This window comes from Pelodiscus sinensis, chromosome 7 (assembly GCF_049634645.1).
Source record: "Pelodiscus sinensis isolate JC-2024 chromosome 7, ASM4963464v1, whole genome shotgun sequence".
Taxonomy (NCBI): domain Eukaryota; kingdom Metazoa; phylum Chordata; order Testudines; family Trionychidae; genus Pelodiscus; species Pelodiscus sinensis.
In genome coordinates, this window is record NC_134717.1 from 63,655,258 (window position 1) to 63,681,034 (window position 25,777).

A 25,777-nucleotide genomic window follows, 5' to 3' on the forward strand; every position below is an offset into this window, starting at 1 on the left:
TGATGATCATGCACGCCGCCTGCAATGCAGACAGCACACACACCCACATCTCTGGGGGCAGAGGGAATTCACCCTCCGTGCCCCTTGCTCCGCTTCAGGCTGACGTGGGATAACGCGGTTACCCCAGCGGAGGAGCTGTCCTCTCTGAATACCTTAGGTGGAAGCTCTGGTTGACCCAGCTGATCAACAGCCATTTCTTTCCTATCACAGCTCGCCACGGCAAGAATTCACCAAACCCTCGTTTCTAGGTTAGGCCAGGGCGTCCGTCCCAGTGACGGGAGGGCTTTCAGGATAGCGAGCAGCCAGGCATTCTGAGCACACAGCTGGCGAATGAATTATGTATGCACCAGACTCCTTAGGGATTCCTTTCTGGGAAGGGGAGGGGAGCGGTGTGGCAACTGCAGGCTGATGGAAAGATGATGGCTTTTATTTATTACACCTCGGGGGCGGGGGGGAGTGGGGGAGGCTGATTTTAGCTTTGGTTCACTGGGATACCAGCCAGTACTGTTCTGTGATGTATCAATTTGAAGAGATCAGATCTATCGGAGACCTGGGGGCCACATAGTGATGGGCTATTAGAATTAGCATCAAGAAAAAACTCCTTGGAAGAGTGGAAAGACTGAAATTGTTACCTTAGAGAGGAAGGAGATGGATAAAAGGACAAACGACAACAGGGAGCAAAATAATCAGCCTGGAGAAAGAAGATCAGGAATTTCTAGCTGAACAATTTTCTAGACTAATACTTACGCCCACATACAATTGTTCGTCTTTAAGGTGCCACCGGACTCCTTGTTGGTTTTGCTGATACAGACTCACACGGTGACCTCTCTGAAGTCGGGACCGTGACAGAGGTGCTAAAATGGCTAATCTCATTCCGGGGGTGGATTACCAGGAGTATTGTATGTACGGCACAGAAGATAACTGTCCTACTTCACCCAGTGCGGGTTCAGCCTTACCTGGAATGCTGGGTCCAATTCTGGCACCACCCTTATGAGAAGATGTTGGTAAACTAGAGAGCGCCCAGAGGAGAGCAACAATGAACGGGTTAGAAAACCCGACCTCAAAGATTTCAAAACCGGGCATGCTTAGTCTTGAGAAAAAAGTTTCTGTATTACAAAGAACGGTGACGAGTTGTTCTCCCAGTCCACCGAAGGTAGGTCAAGAAATAATGAGCTTAATCTGCAGCAAGGATAGTTTTTCTTCATATCTTTCTAGCAGTAAGGACAGTTGAGCTCTGGACCAGGCTTCCAAGGAAGGCCGCGGAATTCCCGTCACTGGAGGTTTTGAAAAGCAGGTTGGACAAACACCTGGCAAGGATGCTCTAGGTTCCTCTGGCCCCGTCACAGCCGGGGGGATGGAGGAGATGTCAGGCTGGAAGGAACTTCAAGAGGACATACCTACAAGGCTACAACTGTAGCGAGGCCCCGGTCTTTGTTCCGTGTAAGGCTAAGATCAGTTTTCTCGCTGAAGCTTCTACATGCTCTAAAACCTGCAGTTACTTGGAGTCCCGTAAAATCTGGTGCGCCTTACTGAGATGCAGGGTAGAATTAGCAGCGAGGAGTCCTGTGGCACCTTATAGACTAACCGAAGTGTTGGAGCATAAGCTTTCGTGGGCAAAGACCCACTTCTTCAGATGCAGGGTAGAATTAGTAGGCCAAATTCGGGTCAATTGACACAACGCTACAATATTAACGATGGTAAGAGAGATGGCCAGCCTACAGCCTATTGAGCTCTTCAAGCTTGGACCCCTCAGCTTGACTGGCCATGAAGACTACATGTCCCATCATGCAGTTCTCCATCCTGAGGCCAGTGCATGCTGGGAGCTTTAGTCTCCTTGGATTGCACTTCCATATGCACATTGAGAGAGGCGAAAGTCCATCCTCTTTTATGGTGATTGGGCCTATTCCTGGCTTTCTGGGGAAATCTGGACACCCCTAACCCTGACAACCATCAGGGAGAAGGGGTGTGGCAATATGGGGCCAGCACCCTGGAGAGCAAGGTTAACATCAGCGATCACCCAAAGTAAAGAGAGCCAGGTCAGCTGATTTCACTGCAGCTAACATGGCTCCTTCCAGCTGAGGAGCTCCCCTCTTGCAGTTTACAGGCCGATGGAAAGTGTTATTGTTTTTGCTAAATGACCTTGTGAGGGGGCAAACTCCCAAATTCTGGCTCCAGCCCAGGTCTGAACATCTCCCCTGCAATTCTGTAGCTCTGCAGCCTGAGTCTTGCGAGTCCAAGTCAGCTGACACCAGATGGCTGCAGGGTTTTATAGCACCATAGATGTTGCCGATGAGACTAACAAATCCACCATTCTTCCAGTCACGGACCTAAGACTGCATCAGCTTTCTGTGATGACCTGAGGGTAGGCAAACCTGACAGTCATGGGTCTCGGGAAACAGCCCTCTCTCCACTTGTGATGTTTACTGAGGTCAACAGGAAGAATTGCCCAAACCGAGCAAACACAGGACTTGCGTTCGTCTCTTTTAATCCCACCCATGTAGGGTGCAGTCTGGGCTAACAGACATTTGGTGCGCTGGAGAGCAGCTGGGTTTCTGTGCCTTCATGCTGGATACTTGCATTTCCGTGATGCTAGCCTCAGTTTCAAACCCCAGTTACGCTGTCGTTCTAAAGAGGCCCTCTGGCACGAGCCAGTCACACTGAAGACAATGGAGCTCTGGTGAGCTCCAACGGAAGATCTTGCCCTAATACCGGGCGCTGCTTTAGACTCACTCCAATTCTCTCTGAAAAGGCTTTTCCATTCTCATTCAGCTGCGCAAAATGCATTCATTCACCGGCAGGGCGAGTGATTACGTTTCCTCTTGAATCAGGAGTTTCATTTTGGGGGGGGGGAGGGAACTTCCTAAGCCATACATAACACCGACAACTAGCTGAAGTTCCCATTATCTAATTACACCGAAAGTTCCCACAAACGCTTTAGATCTTGAGCCAAACTTCCGCAAGGTCTCCAAGGCATTTGGGTAATGGAGAGTGCGTTGTTTACAGCCGTAGCGTACAAAAGCCATTTACTGCCTGCAACTAAACACTTTTGGACTTAAAACCAGCCCATCCAATAGTATTCCAGACTATAGCTGCCCTTGGGAGGAAAGCATTATTGCCTGTTTGCAATGCAGGCCGCCCGAGAGACAGACTCTTTCTGACACTCCCGTTTAGAGACGATAAAAGCTTTAACACTTTCCCTGTCTGGACACTGAGAATTCCATGCCACAAAAGGCAACATGGAACATATTCCTTGCATTTAACACAGGGGAACAGAGCTTTCTGCCTAGGAATGGAGGGAGAAAAATCCGTCTTTCAATTTTGTACAATCCTATTAGTGTACAAAAATGCTGCCTATTAAAGAAAATTAATGCCCCTCACACTGTTAGGACATCCAGCCCTCGAAAAAGACTAAGAAATGACTTGATTCTGGTATATAAGCATCTTCACAGGGGAGTGAACACCAGAAATGAAAGGGCTCTTCATGCCAACGGAGAAAAGACACAAGTTGTCGAGAGCAAAACAAAAGTAATGGTTTGGGGAGAAAATTCCTGATGAATACTAGTAAATTAGATGTCTGCAATCCCCCACTTGCTCCAGCCTTTAATTACCCCTGTGCACAACTGTAGGCTGGCTTTCAAAGACCAAAAAATCAGTCACATCCTGCCACTGCTGCCTGTTGTTATTTTCCCTCCTCTGGGAACAAAGACTAGTTCATTATTGGAGGGTTGCCTGTGAAGTCTGAGCTGCCAAAACTCAGGTGAGGTCTACACCGGAGGAGAAAATCGATGCAAGATACACAACTCCGGCTTTGACAATTGCGTAGTTGGAGTTGACGTAGCCTATACTGATTTTCTGGGGTGGTCCCACAGCGGGAGGTTGGCAGGAGAAATGCTCCCGTTGACTTCTCTTACTAATCACTACAGGGAGGAGTACTGGTGCCAATGGACACATCCTCAGCATTCAATTTTGCGGGTCTTTACTAGACCCGCTAAATCAAACCCTGGAGGTTCGAGTGCTAGAGCGTCTATCCTCTGGCAAGCAGAGACGTGGCCTCAGGTTTTAATCAGCAATAAGGTAAAGATAATTTGAACACTGTGGGGGCTGGGGTAGAAGTAGTTACAATGACTTGGCAGCCTCACACAGAGAACCAATTTTGTGATCTGAAGTTCCAGAAGCAGCATGGCCTTAGCAGCTAGAGCAGGGGCAGCCAACCCATTAAATGAAGAGAACCGAAACAGCGGTGGAAAAAATGCAAAGAGCCGCCCCAGAATTGTTGAGGGGGGGAAAAAAAAAGACAGTGCCCCTTTAAAAACCACGGGCTAGGCTTTTTGGCTGCAGCAGGCTCCCGCCGGCCGACACCATCTTGCCAATGCTATTTTGCCATGCTGGACGGCTCCCCTGCACCCGGTGAGCACAGGGAGCCGGAGGCAGTTTCTAGGGGCACATGGGGCAGCTTCATGAGCCGCACTTTCAGGGGTGAAGAGCTGCATGCGGCTTGTGAGCTGTGGGTTGGCCACCCCTGAGCTAGGGCATGAGCCTGGGGACCAGGAGATAAGGGTCCAACTGTCCATTGACCTGCTCTAGGACCTAGGGTCAATCCCTTCTCAGTCCTCTCTCACCTCTTGTCTACTTAGTCTGTGGAAATGTAACCCACACACCTGCTGGCTGTGGTCACGGCCCCATGAAGTGGCACTTACACAGAGAGACAATGAGTTTTCTCTACACACTTACCTGCGAGCCAGCTGGCTTTTAGCTCAAGCTGGAGAGGCTCCTGCACTACGCTCCTGAGGTCCCAGGTTTGGTTCTACCAGTCGGCGTTACAGGAGCGCGCTCTGTGTCTGAACAGCATCTAGCACTACAGGGACTGATGTTTCAAGTCAAATCCAAAGGACTCATTTCACTCTCACACAGGTACTTCCCCGGCTCCCAATGAAGTCTATGATAAAATTACATGGGGGGGGGGGAAGCAACCCCTCCTCTCACACGTGGAATGGCTACAGCATCGGGCCCATAATGACACACAAGGACAAGAAGTGCGAGCTGCACGTCACAGTTGTTATTTATAACCAGCAACAACAAGAGCAGACCTCAAGGAAGAGAATCACAGAAGTGCTAAGAGCAAAAGCCGTTTATTGAAATGAAAAGGATGCAAAGTTAATGCACACTCAAGGCTGATCACGCAGGAGGGATGTTCTTTTCCGTTAGTTTTCTGAGAAGAGGGGGCCATAATTTCGGATCCTTTGAATAGTCTGTTTTTCTCGTTCCAAAGGGCGTTTCTTGAATACCTCAGGAAGATTTTGTTTTTCTCTGCTGGAGTAGCATAAAAATAGATCTGTCGGCTCATATTATATACATATGCATGGACTGTATTTCTTTTGTGGGAAAATATCACTATGTCAAGTATTTAAAATTAAGTATCATTACACTTATTTTCTTTATCATACTGCAAACCTCTCTGTACAGTAATCGGACTCTTTCTCTGAAGTCGTCAAGTCTTCTACTTATTGGCAATAATTTTAGGCACAGAGGCAACATATGGCTTATATGCCAGTCTGCTCCTAATTTTGGATAGTTAAGGACCTACACATGAGCATCTGTGGCTCTGAATAGCCTTAGTGGTTTAGGGCCACTTTCAGACAGAATAAATGCTAGGTACTCTGAGAACTAACTAACCTGGGCATATCACACAAAAGACAACAAAACGACAATCAGTGATATTTACTACTATATCCAAAGCTCTAATCTGTGGAATCAGTTCACGATAACGTCTCTCATGAATGTTGAAGTCTGGCTGTGAACAGACCCGGGTAACATGAGATGACAGGTCAGTTATTACCTTAAAAAGAAGTTGCCATACGACACAGCTGACAAGAAAACCAGTCACGCACGTCAGAAAGTGACCACTGCGAATACCTGAGGAGTTACTTTTCCACACATTGCTCTACAGTCACATTCCACCAAGTCAGCGAACTGTCGCACACCAAAAAGCTTCACCAAAACAATGTCTGCACTGTTCAACCTCCGAGCTCACTGACAGAAACAAACATGGCCTACATTTTAGAGACTGGTAACACGTGTTTTTAAAAACAAAAAACCAGCAACAATCTTACCCAACAGTAGAACTAAAAATTAGTTTAGTGCAACAGAGAACTCTTTTCATCAAAGTGCAAGATTTGTAATATCAATGCCACATCTTCAACAGCATAGCCTTTGCTGAGGTTAAAAAGTAGGGCTTTTTACAGCAAAACATGAGTTCTGTATTCAATTTAAAAGACCACTACAAAAAAAAGATATTTCCAAGCCTGTATAGCTGGACTTCTCTGCCTTTTTGCAGCCGTAATCTTTCCAGGGAAACATGATAGCAACACGGATAGTCCCTGACATTTGGAAACACCGATGAAGTAAAGAACACAAACGACTCAGCCATTCCGACATAATAGTACCAATGAGACACTGTGTACATAGCTCAAGGGTTTTTTTTACAAATACGTAACAGAGAGGTTGTGAAGAATTAAAAGTGGCTTCCCACAGCTGCTGCCTCCCTACTAGACTGTTGAAGATGGAGGAGTAAATACTCAGATCGGTGATATCCTTGTGGGAAGTTCCTTCTCGCTCCTGGCTCGCCCATCTCTCACAATCATTCATGTGAGGTCGATGAAGTCAATAAAAAGAAAGACGACACACAAAAACGGCTCCCTGTTTTCCATAACGTAAGCACAGCCTTTTCTCCACATGGTCTAGCGATTAATCCTGGTTTGGCCAATAGAAGCGTCCACTCTTAAAGGTAAAAGCCTCCACTGGCGGGATCCAAATGATTCGGAAGAGCTGCCATGCAGGAACGTAGCTCATCTGAGGGAGCCGGGTTTCCGTTGGGCAGACGGCAGTCTCCGGGGTGTCCCACATTAGCGCTGGTCAAAACACAATCACTCTCGGGCTGAGGGAGGAGAGAGAGGGGAGACATGGTTGGGGGGCTGGAGGGTTTAATGTTTTAAACACTGAGGCCTAGGCTACACTAGACTGGGAAGATCAGCTTAAGGTACGCAATTTGGCTTCCCCTAAGCCGAGCCGTGGCAGCATCCACACAGCAGGAGGCCAACAGGAAACACTCCCGTTGGCTTCCCTTACTCCTCACAGAAGGAGGAGTGCCAGATGCCAATGGGGTCTGCCTTCAGCATTCGATTTACGGGTCCACACTAGACCCGCTAAATCGAACGCTAGAAGATCAACCCCCCAGAGCGTCCATCTTCTTGTTAAGTATAAACGTTCCCTGAAGGTAAAGGCGCCAACTTTACGGGTAGGTTCAATTACTAAAGGGTATGTTCTAGCGATCATTTGGGGGCAGTTCTCTGCCCTGGATCACCTAGCAGGTCAGAGGATGGTCCCTTCTGGCCTTGGAATCTACAAATTAGTCATTCAGGAGAGTGGTTCTCAAACTTTTTGGCCTATGGACCACCTGGCTCAATGTAAACCTTTCCGCAGACCACCACTTGCTAATGGACATGCTCCGTTAATTACACGAGCCATTTTGCTAGTGCTACAGCTAGGGAGAACGGTTTAATTTAAATTATTAAACAGATTAAATGCTTTAACTTTCTCCTGTTAGTTTATCAAACTTCATTTTAAATAAAAGAAAATATGAATTTATGTCCAACACAAAAGGTTTCAATGTTTTCTTTACTTATGGCGGGACGATGAACCTTTTTCGGGTTGGGGGCTACCGACCCACAGAAGAATCAGTCGGGGACCACACAAGTGAGAAGCAAAAAAACTCCTCCAAAAACTCCCAACCCTCACTGACGTGGCCCCCAGCTGAGCCACCTCACTGCTTTGGCGCTCCAGCCGCACGGGGCAAGGGGAAGGGAAGGGACGGGGAGGATTGAGGTACAGGGCTTTCCATAGGCCAGATGGATCCAGAGTTAGTGGATTTTGTGGACCCCTTAGGCTCTGGGGTGGGGACAAAAATGAAGGGTTCAGTGTGTGGGGCAGGGCTGCCAGTGAGTGGGATAGAGATGCAGGATCTGGGAGGGAGGTGGGGTACAGAAGGGGGTGAGGGTGCCAGGTCGGGGTGGAAGGAAGGGTGCAGAAGCAGGCTGGGAGTAGGGTGTCTGTCCGGGGCAGGGAGAAGGGGGCAGGGAGTGCCTGGAGCTAACGCCAGGGAGCAGAATGGCTGAGGGGGTTCAGGGAGATGGGGGGCGGGGAGGATGGGCACTGCACAGCAAGGTGGGGGTGGGCAGGTAGGTGACCCTGGGGTGTCCAGCCCTGCAGGGCATGGGGTCCTGCAGGGGTCCAGTCCATGGTGCCCTTGGGGGCCAAGCCGTTGCTCAGCCCCTCCCCCCAGACTGAGTCCCCGCGGGTGCAAAGCCCCAAAGGGCCCCAAGCCTCCATCTGCCTCCTGTGTGTGCAGGGTCCTCAGCCTCAGCCAGACTCGGGAAATCTTATCTCAGAGGTGAAAGAGCCACTCACCTTACGGATATTCTCCTGGCCTAGGAACGCCGCGTGCATCCCGCAAGAGTGCAAGGAGCCTTCCCGCTGCCCCTGGGCAGCCCCCCAGTGCTCCAAGGCTGGGTACTGGGACGCCAAAGGAACAGGGGTTGGCGGCTTTGGAGGACACAAGGAAGGGGGGACAAAACCCGGACAAGGAGTCATCTCCTCTCGGCAGGCTCCTCTAGCGCCCGTCCCAGTGCTGGGCAGCCCGTCCAGGTAGAAAGGAAGGGCGGCCCCGCCTGGGTTTGGCACTGGAGCTGGGCAGAGCTGGGACAGACAGAGGTGCTCCCGTTCGACACCGCAGACATGGGGCAGCTGATTCGCAGGCCAGCAGCGCTGCCATGTGTTGCTCCCCAGGGCCGGCCGGCTGGCGGAGGCATGGTCGTCTAGCCCGTTCACCAGCAAGTGCTGGTCGGGTTTTAGCATCAGCTGACTCAGCGGCTCCGTGTGCGCCTGGGCCGGGCGTGGCGGGAGGCAGGGCTGGCTTTGCTGCAGGAACGGCCCCGCTGCTCCTGGCCCGGCATAGGGGCTGCTCTCCAGTGGCGCCGCGGGTTGCTGCTGTTGGTAAGGGGGCGCCAGGGGCTCATGGAGATGTCTTGATCCAGGAGGTCTGACCCACTGTGGACCCTGCGGCCGATTGCCCAGGGGTGCCTGTCCAACGGGAGACGGCCCGACCTCAGCCGCTCCGGCGGGGGGCCTCCACTGCAGGCCGGGGGGCTGCTCCTCATCAGCTTGCTGACTGCGACCACAGGGCAGTGGCGGCTCCCAGGGCTGGCTGCCCCGAGGGCTTTGGCTTGCAAGGCGCTGCTGCATTTGCTGGGGGAGGTGCAAGATCAGGGGGGTTGGGGGCTGGGAGGAGCAGGGGTATCTTTCCTCCGGCATCTGGGATGGACATGCCCCCAGGTCTGGGCTTGGATTCGGGGCCGGACCTGACAAGGGACAGGCCTGCTGCTCCCCGGTGGGCCCCCCCTCGCATCGGCTGGCGAGCGAACCATGAACATAGGAGAGGATTTCGTTGTTTGTTAACAGGTCGTTCAGCGACGGAACACGATCCAGGTCCAGGTCGACCCTCACCATCCTCTCGTCCAACAGCAAGAGCTCCAGGTCCTCCGCAGTCAGCCCCAGCCCCTCCAAAGCAGCAAACATCTCGTGAGTGGAACAGGCTTCTTCACTGCTACTGGAGAGAGAACCCAGCAGGGGGTCCCCGGGCCTCCCATCAGCCAGTACAGGCTTGGGACCGGTTTCTCCAGAGGCCAAGGCATTAGCGACCCCACTCCAGCCGTCTTCTCCAGAGCCAGAGAAGCCCGAGCTGCCCTGGTGGGGGGCGAGCGGGCGGCTGACGGCGTGTCTGGGCGTAGAAGCCGGGTGGGAGACATAAATCGCCGCATTTTGCCTCATCATGGCTCCCAGGAGAGAATTGGGGTCCACGCTGTCCTTCTGGGGCCGTCCCCCTTTCCCCAGAGAATGCTTTTTGGGTTTGCGGGGCTTCCCCTTGCTCGGCAAAGGCTCGGGGAAGCCAGGAAAGGGGCAGGCAGACTGGTACAGCAGCGCCTCTCCCATAGCGAAGGTGAAAGGCAGGTGCATGGAGCGCTTCCGAAGGTGATCGTCTCCTTCTTCCTCTCTGCACAGGACAAAGACAAGACTGGTGAGGGCACCTCCCCAGCAGGAGACCCAGAATCACGCAGCACCTTGGGGTGAGGAAGAGGATGGGAGGCGAGGGAACGTGGCCACGGGGGACAAAACCCAGGCTGCACAGTGCCCAGCTGCCTACACCCACGTGTCTTGTGAAACCTGTGGGCAGACTAGACAGCTCATTGGACAGGCCATTCCCACGTCCCAGGACCTCACTACGGAATCTGACGGGGAACCAGCAGAGGGTGCCGGGCACAAGGGGCGTGGGGTTTGGTTCCGGCACACGCCCGCAGTCCCCAAGCTCTCACTGCTCCCTGGAGCCCCCAGGTGCACAGAAGACCAAGAGCAGCCAAGCCTTGCAAACCCCCAGTCGCACGGACCTGCCATGTGAGGTGCCGCTACCATCTCAGGGACAGGCGCCGGGGCGCAGCGGAGGTCACGCCCACCCAGGCTGGCCCCCACACTCACGCGAGTGGCCTCTGCGTGGCGACGATGTAATCGGGTTTGCCGTTCTTGTAGACGAGCCGGGCGTTGGCCTGCATCCACTTCCAGCTGTTGTTTTTGGTCAGCAGCCGGAACACGGTCAGGCCGCTCTCGCCCGTCTTCATCACTGCAGAGAGAGGCCAAGGCACCGCGGTGAGAACCCTGCCCCCGCAGAGGGGGTTCCGCCATTCGGTGTCTGGGCGGGGCAAGGTACAACCATTTCTGCAAGACCCACGGGCCCTGGCGCGCACACGCCCGTCCGCTCTGGCTGGTCCAGCTGGGCATACCCCTTTGAACCCCCGGAGAATCCCGCATTTCCCTCACTCACGACACCTGTGTGCGATATTGGCTCGGGGGTGTTTATTTGCCAAAATTGAAGCAGGGCTCGATCCCCCGTCGGTGCAAACCGGCATCCTGACCCAAGAATCAGCCAGGCCCTGCTCCTGCCGTTGCCTGATCCGGTCATGCCGCCTGCCTGTGCGCCGTGGGTCCCAGCAGCGCGGGGCTGGGGAAATCGGAGAGCTGCGTGTGTGTGGGGGGGGTGAACCCTGAGCTCCTCCCCCTCCAAAGAGCAGAGCAGGTGCAGGGCGCCCTCATGCCCTTCTGAGCACCCTGCAAATGGGCCGAGGACGATCTGTCGGGAGGCAGCCCACCGTGTACAGGGCCCAGAGCAGACTGGGCCCGGCCTGGACGGGGTCCCCAGGGGCCAAGGAAGGGCCAGGGATCCCCTGGAGCAGACACACAGGGGCACCAGAGCTTGGGCAGGCAGAGCTGCAGTAGCCCCGTTGGATCCCCCTCACCCCGGGTTTGCTGGCAGCTTCGGCATGCAGGGCTCCTCATGCTGTGCTCTCCCACTGGCTCCCTCTGGGGGGCGTGCTGGGGCACCCGTACCCCCCGGAGTAACAGGGCTGGGCTTCCTGCCCACTGCTCCCATGCGAATGTGCACAGGCGACGGCAGCTAGCTGGCGGGATTTAAAGGGGAAGCAGCTTGATTGAAAGAGGAGCCTGAGGGGGGATAGGATAGAGGCCTACAGAATCATGACTGGGGTGGAGAAAGTGAATGAGGAAACATTATTTACTTGTTCCCATCACATAAGAACGAGAGGCCACCAAATGAAATGAATAGGTAGCAGGATTAAACCAAACAAAAGGAAGTTTTTCTTCAATGCAGCGCCCAGTCAACCTGTGGAACTCCTTGCCTGAGGATGTGGTGAAGACTAGGATTTTAACAGGGTTCAAAAAAGAACTAAATAAATTCATGGAGGACAAGTCCATCAATGGCTATTAGGATGGGTAGGAATGGTATCCCTGGCCTTTGTTGCCAGGGGAGGAATCACTTGATGATTCCCTATTCTGTTCACTCCCTCTGGGACATCTGGCATTGGCCACTGTGGGCAGACAGGGCACTGGGCTAGATGGACCGTTGGTCTGACCCAGTGTGGCCATTCCTAGGTAGGCTGCGGCCCGTCGTGGGGGAGAGGAGCAGGAGGCGGGAGGGAGGACGTTTCACAGGCGTACTTCGGACGTGGTTCTCGGCGCAGTACAGCATGTCGGCAGCATGGATGAACTGGTAGCCGGTGCCGCGCATCCGCAGCTCTGCCTCCGTGTAGCCCAGCACGATCTTCCCTCTGCAGGAGAAGAGTAGAGCAACGGGACTGAGGGAGCCTTCCAGGAGTCCAGCGGCTCGGGCCCAGGGCTTCTAGCGACACTGCCCAGCCAGCGTGGCTACAGTCCTGCATGGGGGAGTGGCCTCCGCCCCGGGGTAGTCAGTGAACCCCCTTACGGGGGTCACCCCGACCCTGGGCATGCTGCAGTGTGCAGCATTGCTCCTTCCCTCCCCGCATAACAATTTCAATGAGGCCAATAAAAAATGGAAAAAATAGCCACAAAAAGACCAGGGTATTTCCCTCTCTCTCAAAACCAACAAAAACCAAAACTCAAAACCAGAAAACCACACACACACACACACACACACCAAAAACAAACCGCTGTCCTCGCCCCGGGTATGTCTACGCTAGCCCCCTAGTTTAAACTAGAGAGGCTAATGTAGACATTTGAAATTGCAAATCAAGCCCGGGATTTAAATATCCCGGGCTTGATTTGCATCTTCCCGGCCGGTCGCCATTTTTGAAATTTACAAGTCCGGACTAACTGCCCGCATCTACACACGACAGGGACCCAGTAGTTTGAATTAAAGCCCCTAAATCGAACTACCTGTTAAACCGCATTCCAGGAGGAATAACAGGTAGTTCGACCGGCCGGGAAGATGCAAATCAAGCGCAGGATATTTAAATCCCGGGCTTGATTTGCAACTTTGAATGCCTACATTAGCCTCCCTAGTTCGAACGAGGGGCTAGTGTAGACATGCCCCCCCCCCCCCCCCAAGAAAAACAGCCTGCTTTTCTTTTTTTTTTTTGTTGCAAAAAACCCAAGTCATTTTCTTCCTCCAAACCCTTGTCAACAAAATGTCAGCTACAGATTGAACCTCTCTAGTCCGGCACACTCTGGTCCAGCAACCTCCATGGTCCAGTGTGATTTGTGTTCGCCAGATGTCCACTTAGCACGGGTGTGGCCAAGTTTCCCGCAGTCCCGTGAAGTTTTTTTACATCCCCCAGACCTGGTGCTCAGTGTTCTGTGCTGTGATTTAGCTCTAATTCACCCGTAAATGTTCTCTCACAGCCCAGTAAGCAGGGGCAGTGTTGGTGATGCTGCTAGACAATATTGACCTCCTGTGGTCCGGCAAATCCTCTGATTCGGCACCAGCCAGGTCCGGAGGGTGCTGAACGAGAGAGGTTCAGCCTGTAGCTGTGCTGTATTGCTTGCAAGAGCCCTGGGGAAATCCTGTTTAAGAGCCCCCCGCCAATCTGAGCCGTCCCAGCTCCTGTACTCACTTGGCATCGCACGCCAAGGGGGTGAAGTCCAGCGTGTGCTTGGTTCGGAAGATCATGTTTTTGGTCCTGATCTCCAGGATGGAGGGGGGCTGCAAGGGCGTGGAGATGACAAAGAGAGCCAGCTGGGGCGGCAGCAGAGACCCGTCCTCGGACCTTTGCTTCTGGCCGTGGAGAAACTTCAACCTGCCCTGAAGGTTTAAAGCCTGGAAGGGGGAAATCAGGAGTCACTTCTGGAGCCTGCTGGGCTGTTTCAAGGGAGGCAGCATTTGTACCGAGCAATCGGCAGGGGAGGAGAGAAAAGCCAATGGCCAGTGCCCCATCCTGGTTGTGTGCTAGGCGGAGATTTCCCGAGGGGAGTGACAAAAATCCCCTGGCACCGGCCTGGATCCTTCCTCCCTCCAGGACCTCAGACCCTGACGGTCTCCGCTGCGGCTGCACCGGGGGGCCGGCAACTTCTCCGGTTCGGCGCCGGGCAGGTCATGTGCTTGGGGATTGGTAGGTTCCCACAGCTGCCATGGCGCCCGCGGGCACCGTGTTGGGAACCACGGTTCTAAACTGTCCCCCATGGCCCGGCTGCAGGCGCAGCTCCCTTAGCAGCAGCACCGAGGAAGAGGACGGCGTCCGACCCTGCTGGAGGACGAGGGCTCAGACTGCCTGGGGTCTGTCCTGACGAGCGGGCCCACTGGAGGAGAGGGGCTAGAAGTGGAGGGGGGCAGAAGAACAAGGCTGGTGTGGAGAAGGCCTTTGGTCCAGGCCGCCAAGGACTGAGTGAAGTCTCCAAGGAAACCAGGCCTACCACAGAGACAGCCCCCTTGTCCTGGCAGGGAGAGGCTGCCCTGGCGGAGCAGTGGGGGCCCCCTTCTGCCAACAACGGGGGGGGGGGACACACTCAAGCCGCGCCCCTGCTGAGGGACCTCCGATGCCGTGTCTTACTCACCAGGAAGCCAGAGGAATTATCCAGGAGGCAGCGGAACCGGCACACGAAGCTCCTCTCCAGGAAAGCGGAGTTCTCAGGAGGCAGCTGGCCGGGCTCGTAGGCCGGAAGGGAGGAGCCGGCGCCCACGTCACCTACGTGGCGCGAGATAAAGCAGAGCCCGCGGTAAGCCTGGGGATCCAACCGTCTCCCTCCTAAGGGCCGGGCCCAAGCGCCTCAGGGCAGGCCCTGCCCAGGACTAAGCCGGCAGCGTTTTCAAAGCAACTCTTCCATGGGCGCCGGGAAGAGTCCCAGGACAGACCGCGTGGCCTTTGGGCAAGCACCAGAACAGGCCGGCTCTACGCCGGGTCCCCTTCTTTCGCCCCTCACCTACCCTCTGGCGACGGGGCGCTCTCGGGCGCGGGGGGCGGGCTGAGGGCCCAGTGAAGGTTGCGCCTGAATTCCGGCTGGTCCTCGGTGTGGATCAGCTCAAACACGCTCTGGTGCAGCACGTCGGTCTGGAAGGAGGCAGAGCAACAGGTGAGTCCAACTGTGCGGCCCCGGCAGCTGCAGCGACTGGGGGTCTCGCCCCTCTGAGATCGAGGGGGCTCCATGTGGGGCAAGGTAGCAGTGGGATCTGGGCCTGGCCAGGGTGGGTACAGGTGGCCTGCTGTGCGCACACATCATGATTTCCCTGTTTTACAGGCTCTTTAACCAGCTGCCGGCTGCAGCCCTCACCTCCAACAGCCGGCGACGGCCACGGGGCTTCCCAACAGGCCAGTCTCCACCACCCTTCCCCTCAGGGGCAGGACCTGCTTTCCTAGCGGGACCGTCCGGGCCACAAGCACGAGTCAGGTATACCCCGATGGGCAGGTCGGATGGGGTCCAGGGGCAGTCTCGCCCCCTCAGGGCCAAGGAGCCAGGGTGCCCGACCCCCTTGTGGTGCCCCCGTGAACCTAGGCCCTGGCCATAGACCTTTGTTGCCCTGCCCTGACTAAGGCCTGGTGCTCTTTAACCGTGTTTGCTGCCTGGCCCTGAGCTCCGGCCTGAGCCACAGACTCGTTGCTTTGCCCCTTTTTGGGTCCAGTTGTTTTGCAGGCTGCTTAAGGGTTTCACGGATAACCCTGGAAGAACTAAACCATGTTCCGGTTTGGTTTTCCATCACCACAGCTCAGTGTTCAGTGGCTGACGACGAGAAGGGGTTTGTATCCAGCGCGCGAAACCCGGGAGACGTTGGCGCTTCTGGGAAGCACTCTGTTCCCACCCCGCAACGGCCGGCCCTCCAGCTCGTGTGCCAGGGCAGGCCTGCGGCAAGAGGCCGCCACCGAGTCTTTTCTGCCAGTCACATTTGTCTCTCCTCCCTGAACCAGCTTGTCCCACTGCACCCTGGGAGTAACAAGGGACGGCATGCAGAGATGGAAGGGGGCACACCCATTGCTAGCTGTCCTTGTTCATTCGGTAGTCGCCATGGCAACTGCTCCGGAAAGGGGCTGTGACCCCCTGCCCGGCCATGGTCACAGTGACAACAGGCAGACTCCCTAGAGTCAACCTCTGCTTTCATCTCAAGGGGGGCACATCCACAGTAACTCCATTGGCTTCGGCTGAGTTACCGCACCCCTTGCCCCACGCACTGCAGACGGGAGCTCAAGTCGATCTCTTGGCCTGCGTGTCAGCCCCGCTCTTTATTTCCAGTGCCAAGAGCAATTCTCTCTGCTGGCCTCGGACCAGGGGAGCCAGGCTGTGGATGTGAAACCAGCCCGGAGGAGTCCAGCGGCTTTTAGGAACAGAAACATTTGGGTCAACAGCCACTGCAGACCCTGCGCAAGGCGAGGGGGCTGGCTCTGTGCCGCCGGAAGGGGCGGGGCCGAGGGCGGAAGGGGCGGGGCCGAGGGCAGTCAGCCCTTAGCACGGCCTGGACTGCAGCACTAGCCCCCTAACCCTCTAATCCTCAAGGAGCAGCGCTCCCTCAGCAGCTCGAAGAGACCTGCTCCTGAGGCTTTGAGGGCTGGGGGTACTCTGGACAAGCAGCAGTGGTGCCGGGAGCTATTCCTCCAACTGCTCAGCGGTCTCCTCCACTCACGTCAGAGGAGCCCGAGGCCCACTGGCCATCAGCTGTTCCCCTGGTCAGATGACACGTTTTACCAGCTACCCCAAACCAGAAAGCCAGCAGCAAAAGAGAAGCCAGGTTACAATGTTATGGCCCATCCTACCCACCTGGTGGAACCCCAGATAGTCTTGAATCGTGTGCGAGGAATAAAATATCTCCCCTTCGGATGTCACCACCAGCACGAAGCCATTCAGCGCCTAGGAGAGAGGGGGACAGAGTCAGCACCCCAATCCAGCTCCCGACCCGACACCACTGCATGTGGATGGGAAGCAAGAGAGGAGAGATCTTGTTCTATCTGCAAGTCAGGTCCCCCAGGACAGCTTTCTGCAAGTCCTGGTCGCACTGTTCGTCTTCACCGCCCCAGCGTAGTTTTAATTAAAACCAGGGGCAGGTTGCTGGCTTCTGTGAATGTTTGTTGCTTGCCTGAGATCAGCCCCTGGCTTTTACTAAAGGCTTTTCACACAAGAAGAAAGGGACTTTAATCTAATGAAAAGCAGTAAGTTGAAAGAAGATGCACAACACATACTTACCCTGAGGAACTCAGTGTCACTGGTGTCAAGGGCTTAATAGGAGTCACGAAACTGCATAAACATGTGAATATATGTGAGTGAGACATGAGAAGTCATTCTTCCGCTCTACTCTACCCTGATTAGGCCTCAGTTGGAGTCTCATGTCCAGTTCTGGGCACCCCATTTCAAGAAAGATGTGGAGAGATTGGAGGAGGTCCAGAGAAGAGCAAGAATGATGAAAGGTCTAGAGAACATGAACTAGGAGGGAAGACTGAAAGAATTGGACTTGTTTAGTTTGGAAAGGAGAAGACTGAGAGGGGACATGATAGCACTTTTCAAATATCTTTGGGTATGTCTACACTACCCTCCTAGTTCGAACTAGGAGGGTAATGTAGGCATACCGCACTTGCAAATGAAGCCCGGGATTTGAATTTCCCGGGCTTCATTTGCATAAGCGGGGAGCCGCCATTTTTAAAACCCCGCTGGTTCGAACCCCGCGCAGCGCGGCTACACGGGGCACGAACTAGGTAGTTCGAACTAGGCTTCCTAGTTCGAACTACCGTTACTCCTCATTTCACGAGGAGTAACGGTAGTTCGAACTAGGAAGCCTAGTTCAAACTACCTAGTTCGTGCCCCGTGTAGCCGCGCTGCACGGGGTTCGAACCAGCGGGGTTTTAAAAATGGCGGCTCCCCGCTTATGCAAATGAAGCCCGGGAAATTCAAATCCCGGGCTTCATTTGCAAGTGCGGTATGCCTACATTACCCCGCTAGTTCGAACTAGTGGGGTAGTGTAGACATACCCTAAAAGGGTGTTACAAGGAGGAGGGAGAAAAATTGTTCTCCTTGGCCTCTGAGGATAGGACAAGAAGCAACGGGCTTAAACTGCAGCAAGGGAGGTTTAGGCTGGACATGAGGAAAAGCTTCCTGCCTGTCAGGGTGATTAAACACTGGAATAAATTGCCCAGGGAGGTTGTGGAATCTCCATCACAGGAGACATCTATCAGGGATGATCTAGATGGTGCTTGGCCCTGCCGTGAGGGCAGGGGACTGGACTCGATGACCTCTCGAGGTCCCTTCCAGTTCCAGTGTTCTGTGATTCCATTTACAATGTCTGAGAGAAAATAATCATAAGGGCTACCACTAGATCCAGGGTGCAAGCAATGTTTTAAAAAGGTATTAGGGGAAAAAACCAATAGTTTTCAACGACAGTGCTATTTTTGGTACCTCCTGGTGCTCCATGCTACCCTAACATAACCTTTTTGAGCCAGATTTTATGTACAACAAAGAAGAGCTAATTTCACAGGATTCCATTGGGGAGCATGTATAAGCAAGCAACCACTCACAATGCACCCACACAAAAGCTACAGACATCCCCCCTCCCTCCCACCGTGGTGTCCCTCTGAACACAGCCATCTCATTTGGTACATAGCTGTGCACAATATCAATGCCGTGGAGTAAAATGTGTGTGCTCATCCATGCACGTTCCCAGCCCAAACACAGCGACGCTAGCTAGCTGGGGGGTGTCACGCCCTGTGGCCTGTATAGAATGCAGAGCACTAAGGACTCCAGAACAGAACAGCTGAGACATTTTCGATGCTTGAGTAATGGCACCCAGCTTTCAGACAGCTCCTTCCCACCCTCTCTGGAATTCAGTGGCAGCACAATCAGCGGGACCAGGGGGCTGTCTGTCCTGCCACACAGGAATGTGCACTGGCCAGTATATTTTTAGCCAGCTCCCCTCCCTCCTCCTTTTCTTCAGGAGAGATTTCAACTTCTCCGTCGTCTTTGCTTGGTGACTCTGAAGGGGCCCTCATGTTGCCTCCAGGGGCCCAGCGGGGTGCTCAAGGAAAGACAGCAGGCAGGTGAGAAACGAGGCAATGTCGTTAATGAGCCTCTGCCAGAAACGATGCTTCCTTCGGCACAAGCCCTGCTGCCTCCCAGTGTCCCGAGTCAGGCGCTGTGTATGTCGTGCGGAGGAGTGTGAACAGGGCCACCCTGTGCCTCAGTTTCTCCCTCAGAGACACGCTTGCTCCTGTGCTTTGCAAAGCGCCGAGGGAGGAGCATTCTGCCCAGGCGCTAAGGGCACACACCCAGCGTTAGCCTGGCTGTGGCCTTCTGAAGAGTCAGCGGGAAAAGCCCTGTCTGGGGTCACTGGGCCACGCTGCCTTTTTACGGGTGGCCACAATCCCTGCCACGTCGAGCCGTCCTCCCAGAAACGCCAACAGGCCCTGCTGGGCATGCTCAGTAGACTCCATTCACATCATCCCACGAGGCTTTGGGTGGGATGGCTGGGGCTGGCAGTCTCCGGCAACGGAGCAGGGTGAGGGCAGCCGAGCACAGACATCTCAGTCAGATGGGAATGCAGCAGCCAGCGTGTCCGGGGGCCGTGCTGTCTCGGACAGCCTGGGCACCCCCACCCCCGCAATCGGCCCCGCCCACAGCTAGCTGTTCTCTGGCTCCCAAGGCGAGGGGAAATCCAGAGCAGTCACGAGGAGGTAGCATTGTACCCAGCCGGATTCCGTCTTGTGGAGAAAGCCGACGGTATTAACAGGTTCTCAGACTTGCCCCAGAAGTGCCTGCTGCTTGGTACATTAGTAACGTTGGTCCTGTAACTGACCCCCGTTGGCAATTCGAACCTTGGACATCCAGCCTGGCCTGTGCTCCTAACTCACTAATGTATAGGTGTCGGAAGGAATTAGCGTCCGGCGCGCACTCCTCGCCAAGTTCGGCTATTGTTGCTGCCAATTCCCTTCTCATTGTCCAGATCTGTATCCCCTTTATCGAGACACAAATGGTCTCTCTTTTCAGAGCACTGTGTGGGAATCTCCCGCCGAGGCTAATGAATGTCCTGCTTTCAACCCTCCGGGCAGGGTCCTGGCGCAAACATTTCTATACCGTGACAACAATGAGCATTCCCCTCCCCCCGCGGTGTTTCCACTGTCTTTTGTTAACCCGGACGGATTGCAAAGTGGGTTCGTTTCTGGTGAGCGCGACGTTAACCCCGCTCCCGTTCTCCATCTCACAGCAGCACTCAGGGACAAGAAGCAACAGCAGCCCCTGCTTTAATACAGAGCCACCTTTTCGGTACCCTCGCTTTTTGATTGAAGGGGTCTTGCAGTGAGTTTAAGTTACACTACAATTCAGCCCTTTTGCATTACTCAAGAGCTCTCTGAGAAGGGAGAAGGAAGGCACACCTACACTACAAGCTGCGGGGGACAATCCCAGCTGCCACAGCCGTAACTAATACACAATTATCCCTTCCGGCTACTGATCAGTGTTATGGTTCTGTCATTCTACAATACGCGTTGGCATCGGGCCACAGACTTGGGAAGCCAAGCAAGAGATGGCTGAAGTTGGCAATCCAGTCAGGAGCCAGGCATGGCAGCACACGATACACAGTGGCTCTCTGCACTTGAAACAAAAAGACAGAAAAAAAACCCGAGCTACTAGCCACAGACAGCAGGAAAACACCTTCCGTTGCAATTGACGCGGTAAAATCTGTCTGTCCAGAGCTGGCTGCTCTAGTCATCAAAAAAGCTGCGACACCCACCCATAGCCTCACATCCGCAACTGCCAAACATCAGTGTAGAGGTACAGGGCTATTATACAGTCGAAAATTCGTCAACAAAATCATGACACAACGTAGTCCTTGGCTACATGTCCTATTGCTCCTTGTAATAAAGTTTTCATCTCCTGGGTGAGATACGGTCAGCACAGAGGTCCCTGGAGGGGGATGGAAGAAGTCTTGGAGGAGGTAGCATTACAAACTATCAGAATGCAAATATTGGGGGGGGGGGAAGAGTGCTGAATGACACCCCATGCCAAATGAAGTGGTAAGCTCCATGGTTGGCAGCTTGTAAGCTCATGTCAAAAACACCTCTTGGTCTGCGGTTGGGGATGGGAGGTTGAAACTGGGGAGGGGAGGCCTGGGGAATGGAGACCTCTGGACCTTTTGTTGTTCATGTAGGTGGCTCATATGGGTGCCCATGTGTGATACTGAGGAAACCTGTACCAAGGGCTAGACAACAAGTGGTGGCATTTTTGTTTCAGGGCGGGACCAGAGCCACCCAACGAACGGACCCGGAGTCTTAAGACTCATGCAGAGACCTGTCTGTCTTCCAGGCGACGAGATGGGATTCCTCAAGAGGGAGGTCTTCCACCGTGTTCCGTGCCTCCCCAGGGAAACCGGAAGCAGGAGGCCAGGACGCTACCCACCATGACAGCCGTGGCTCCGGAGGAAGAGCCGTTCCTCGCCCCTGCCGCCCAGAGAACAGCTCTGGAGGAGTTTGCCCAAATCACACGAAAGGCCCAGACAAGCCTTGGCAAACAGACTCGCTAGTACGGAGAAAGCCTGGCGCACCAACCTGTAACAGCAGCTCGCCCTCGGGCAGGATGCCGTCAGCCCGTCCCAAGGTCCTTCCCTTGTCACGGTCGCCGCTCCTTTCCGCTCCCCCTTTGCCGCAGTGACTCTTCAGAGCAACTGCAAGGAAGCAAAGCAGAGGGAGGTGAGCGCAGAGCCAGCCTGACAAAACTCACGGCTGGGAAGGTCAGAGTCGCTCACCCAGCCAGCTGCTGCACCCCCCCGCTTACAGTAGTTTCTATCATGGCGAGGGCTTACAGAGTGGTTTGGTAGCTCTCTCCTCCTGCTCCACAAATTGTTCCAGCTGCCCTAAGTGGGAAAGAGCCTTTCTTTAGGGAAAAAAGACACTAAGAAAATACAAATGCAAAGCAACTGAAGAGTTAAAAGGCAAGTCTTCCTCCCTGCTCATTTAAATCACCACCAAAAGTCAGGGATGCACATATCTTTCACTTACAACATTCCAGCCTGACACAGGTCTTATAACTAAAGACAGACAATTCAGACAAAGCATGGTGAAGGAACGGGGAAACAGAGGCACAGCAAAAACATTTTTAGAGCGACTTGACCAAGGTCATAAAAGGAATCGGTGGCAGAGCTGGCATTTGCTCTCAGATCTCCTCATTCCCAATCCGGCACTGTAAGTACAAAGCCATCTTTCTTTCCTGGCTGCGGGCAGTTCTATATGTTTGGGCTCCAAACCAACGCAGCGGAGATGGTTAACATTTTGTACCCCGGAAGAAAGCAAGGCGTTAGCTAGGGTCTGGTGAAAGGGCTAATCCGCAGCAGAGGTTCTCTAAGGAAAGCGACTCGTTTGTTTTTGAAAACTGTTGCTAACTTGTCACTTCGGGCCAATACAGCGTTAATGCAGCTAAACATTACAGGCGCAAACTGACCCATCCCTGTGTAAGCACAACTGCCCGTTGAGAAGAGTGAGGAGTAATTCTGCAAGAAAACTGAGGTGGGTGATAGCCCACGGTGTTTACTAAAACACTGGAACACTCCGGAGTGTTGCTTACCAGTGCGCTGTGTGTATATAACCCGAGCAAACCGTTCCAACGTGCAGAATGCAAACCACAGACGGCATGTGCTGTATCCCTGCACAATTAACAGGCGGCTTCATTTTTGTGGGCACCCTTAGTACCAGATGAGAAATAGGAATAATTCGACTTCTTCGGGCCTTGGAAGTTCTTGAAAGAGAACGGAACCCTGCAAAAGGCGCAAGATCAAAACAGAATGAGGGAGGAAAGGCGGATGGTGTTACATCCAGACAAAGTCTGGGTCTCTCGGGCTCCATTTCTCTGCCACATGCTAACAGTAAGGGGATGACCAACAGATAATGGATTTAGGGCTGGATTTTTAAAGGCAATTGAAATCAATGGGCATTCGGGGCCAGATACCGTGAAAAGTGTGTCCTCGTGTCCACATTGGCTGCCAGAAACGTGAGCCCCACGTCACCAGAACTCTCAGTTTGTTTATCTGATCTTAGCCTGACTTCCAGCACAATAGGCCAGCGAGCTCTGTCCAGCGACTCCCAGGTCGAGCTGGGGGATGAACTAGACCAGCGGTTCCCAACCTTTTCCAGGTGGGGACCCATTTTGACAATTCAGGAAGACTTGGTGACCCAGGGCAATTCAAAAAATGTGTGACTAGCTCCTGAAGAGCCACCCAGGGAGACACCTGGACACCCTTTTGAAATGTAATGGCGACCTATATTTAGGTCCAGATCCATAGGTGGGGAAACCCTGAACTAGACAGTGTCTTGATTTCCACCAACGGAGAACGTACGGCTTCCCTGTTACAAGGGTTCGTCCCTGCCTGCTAAGAGTCTGCCCTGGGAATCGGGATTTACAAACCTTCAGGTGCAGATGTTTGAAAACGCGAGGGTCAGATTCCATCAGCGACGGGAAATAAAGGGAGCGGGGATTTACCGCCGACGTGGCTCACCACACGACTATGAAGAGCCTTCCTCTGGCCTTGATCGGACAGCACGTTCTTACTGAAACGACTGACCCCCAAGCGCAGCTACGTGAGTCTGCTCTTCCCGGCCGGGCTCTCGGACCAGCCCTGCTGTCTGTTCGGTCTCTATAAATAGCTCGCTGCCGCCCCCGGGTCACTAACTCAGCAGAACTGTCACAGCGCATCAAGCCGGCAGCGTGCCAACGGGCTGGCGAACCGAGAATCGCACCCTCCATGCCGCAGCTTTCCTGTGGCCGAGCCTGGCTAAGTGCTGTTACTTTGCAAAAGGGAACCAGTTCATTACTCGGAAAATAGCGTGACCTTTTAGACAAGGCGCTTGGCTACCCTCCAGCTAAATCCAGCATGTCGTCAGGAGCCCCTGCTGGCCTGGGGCTGGCAATAAGCTTTCCAGCAGGGGAAGAGTTTTTTGGTGGCAGGGAAAAGTTTGTGGCCTGGATTTTAATGGAGACGTTGGTTCCCTGCTATAGTTTAGGGCAGGAGTCCACTTGCCTTTGGGGCTGTAGCTGGGATTGGCTGACATCGGTCACGGCAGCAAAAGCAGGAGAGAGAAGACGCGTTTTGTACACTGCCATTTATTTTCTCCCCCCACCCTGTTATAAAAAGAGTGACTTGTGGTCATTTTGCAAAGCCACCTACCCCACCACTGGCGGTACTGCCTTCTGGCAAACAGCACCCCCTCTCCACCCAGCAGAAGAGCCAGAGGGTTCTGATCGGCATGTCCTGTGACGCCACTGTGCATTTCTGGTTTCACACCTCTGCTCACCACTGGCGGGTCAATGCTGCGTTCACCACACTGCTGCACCAGGGAAGCGGAGGCTGGAAGGAAGACTGAGACCCGCTCCAAATGGGGAAAACATGACGGCAGCCGGGTCTTGGTGGGCCTTAGCGGGATACAGCTCAGGGGTAACAACCGTGTTGGTGTCGTTATGCCCCCTCTCCAGGCAGCAGCAGCAGGTCAGGCGAGAAGGCAGCACGAATCCGACCCCTCGAGGCCCTGTGGGAGGAGCCACTGCAGCCACGCCAGGGCGGTACTGTCTGTTCCTGTGGTGAGCAATGGTGGGCACTGAACCCACTCTCCTTCCCCAGGAAAAGGCCTGGTCCTTTGCACGGAGCCCAGAAGAAGCACAAGGATGGGGGCAGGACCGTTGGTCGGGTCCCCCTCCAGCAACGCAAAGGTTGGTACGGTCCAGAGATGCGAGCGGTAAAGGAGGCCCCTCCTCTCTATGCGGGCGAGGGGTGGCCAGGGTCCGGTCCCTGTCGGGCTCTTTCGAATGCCCCTGCAGCCAGTTCCACCCCCTCGCCGAGCAGAGGGGAAGGGGGCGGCTAGGAAGAGATGGGATCCACCTCACGAGGAGAGGGAAGCGCATCTCCGCTGGCGAACCTCGGGAGGAGGGCATCCAACTAGGGTCTCCGGGGGTCGGTGACCTGAGGGAAGGGGGATTCGGGGAGGAAGCAGGTGCCAGAGATGGTGGGAAGGGTCCATAACCCTGACTCTCCGTACACCAGGTGTGTGGGGACAGCTAGTGGGAAAGAGGAGCCGTCTGCCTAACCAGACCACTTCTCTTGGTGTTCACTCAGGCTGGCGTCAGCACTGGGATAGGCAAGGAGGGGGGCGGGGGCAGATCTGAAACAGGCAGCGCAAGGCCTTCTGCCAGAGTGGCCTGACTCAAAGGAGGAAGCTGCCTCTTCTCCGCACCCTCTGAAAATGGCCTTCTACGAAAGGCCTCTTCATCCAGCCACGAAAGTCTCCTCATTGGATTCAGCTCCGGGGTTTCCGGGTGGAAGTTCTCTAATCAGGCAGCCAGCACTTTAGCCGACTCACTCCCAAACAGCTGAAACTTCCCAGAGGCATTTGAGGCCCAGACCTGCTTGTGAGCTCTGATCCCCAGCTCTTCCACACGCCAGCGCCGCTAGTTTCTCCTTCGAGCGGTCAGAGACCCGTTCTATACACAAGAGGTCTTCACGCAGCCAACAAGCCACAGGAGGCCTGGGTCTGTCCAGCTCTGCGTTCTGGCTTTCGCGGGGCTCGGTGTGGCCGTGCACGAGACTGTCTACCAGACGGGAGAGTGCGGACGCGGAGGGGCTTTAGTGGATACAGTTTTGATTTCAGACCAGCGCTGTGCAGGCTCCAGGCTTGAAAAGCTACTTCACATGACAGCAAACTGACACCTCCCGGCTATCAAATTTGCTGCTGAACTCCTGAACCTGCAGAGCTTTAGCCCCGAGACTACTCTGTACCAAAAATCTGGTATTAACATTTTTGAGAGGATCTGTCCCTCTCCCGCCAGCCCCTTTGCTTCCCATTCACACACACACGTGCAGCTCCCGCCCCACTGCCACCAGGGCACCTCACGGGCCTGGCATTTAGCAACTTTTCTAAGACATTAAGGAAGAGCCTGTCCTGTCCCTTTCACACATCCT

General features: G+C 54.3%; 1 protein-coding gene and 1 long non-coding RNA gene across 3 annotated transcripts in view; one reads left to right on the plus strand and one right to left on the minus strand.

The window, feature by feature from the left end:
• Positions 1–9,634, plus strand: part of LOC142830239 (uncharacterized) — a 20,542-nt gene extending 10,908 nt beyond the window's left edge. For both annotated transcript variants that reach the window (XR_012905330.1, XR_012905331.1), the window contains one exon: positions 9,514–9,634. This is a non-coding gene — a long non-coding RNA (uncharacterized LOC142830239). The remainder of the gene's footprint in view (positions 1–9,513) is intronic.
• LOC102445331 (aryl hydrocarbon receptor-like) overlaps positions 6,644–25,777 on the minus strand; it is a 33,442-nt gene continuing 14,308 nt past the window's right edge. The window contains exons 3-11 of the mRNA XM_075934063.1: positions 21,384–21,499; positions 16,618–16,707; positions 14,798–14,921; positions 14,428–14,558; positions 13,491–13,693; positions 12,118–12,227; positions 10,585–10,726; positions 8,464–10,105; positions 6,644–6,934 (exon numbers count right to left, since the gene is read on the minus strand). Of these exons, the coding sequence (XP_075790178.1) occupies positions 6,779–6,934; positions 8,464–10,105; positions 10,585–10,726; positions 12,118–12,227; positions 13,491–13,693; positions 14,428–14,558; positions 14,798–14,921; positions 16,618–16,707; positions 21,384–21,499 (2,714 nt within the window). The 3' untranslated portion in view covers positions 6,644–6,778. The remainder of the gene's footprint in view (positions 6,935–8,463; positions 10,106–10,584; positions 10,727–12,117; positions 12,228–13,490; positions 13,694–14,427; positions 14,559–14,797; positions 14,922–16,617; positions 16,708–21,383; positions 21,500–25,777) is intronic.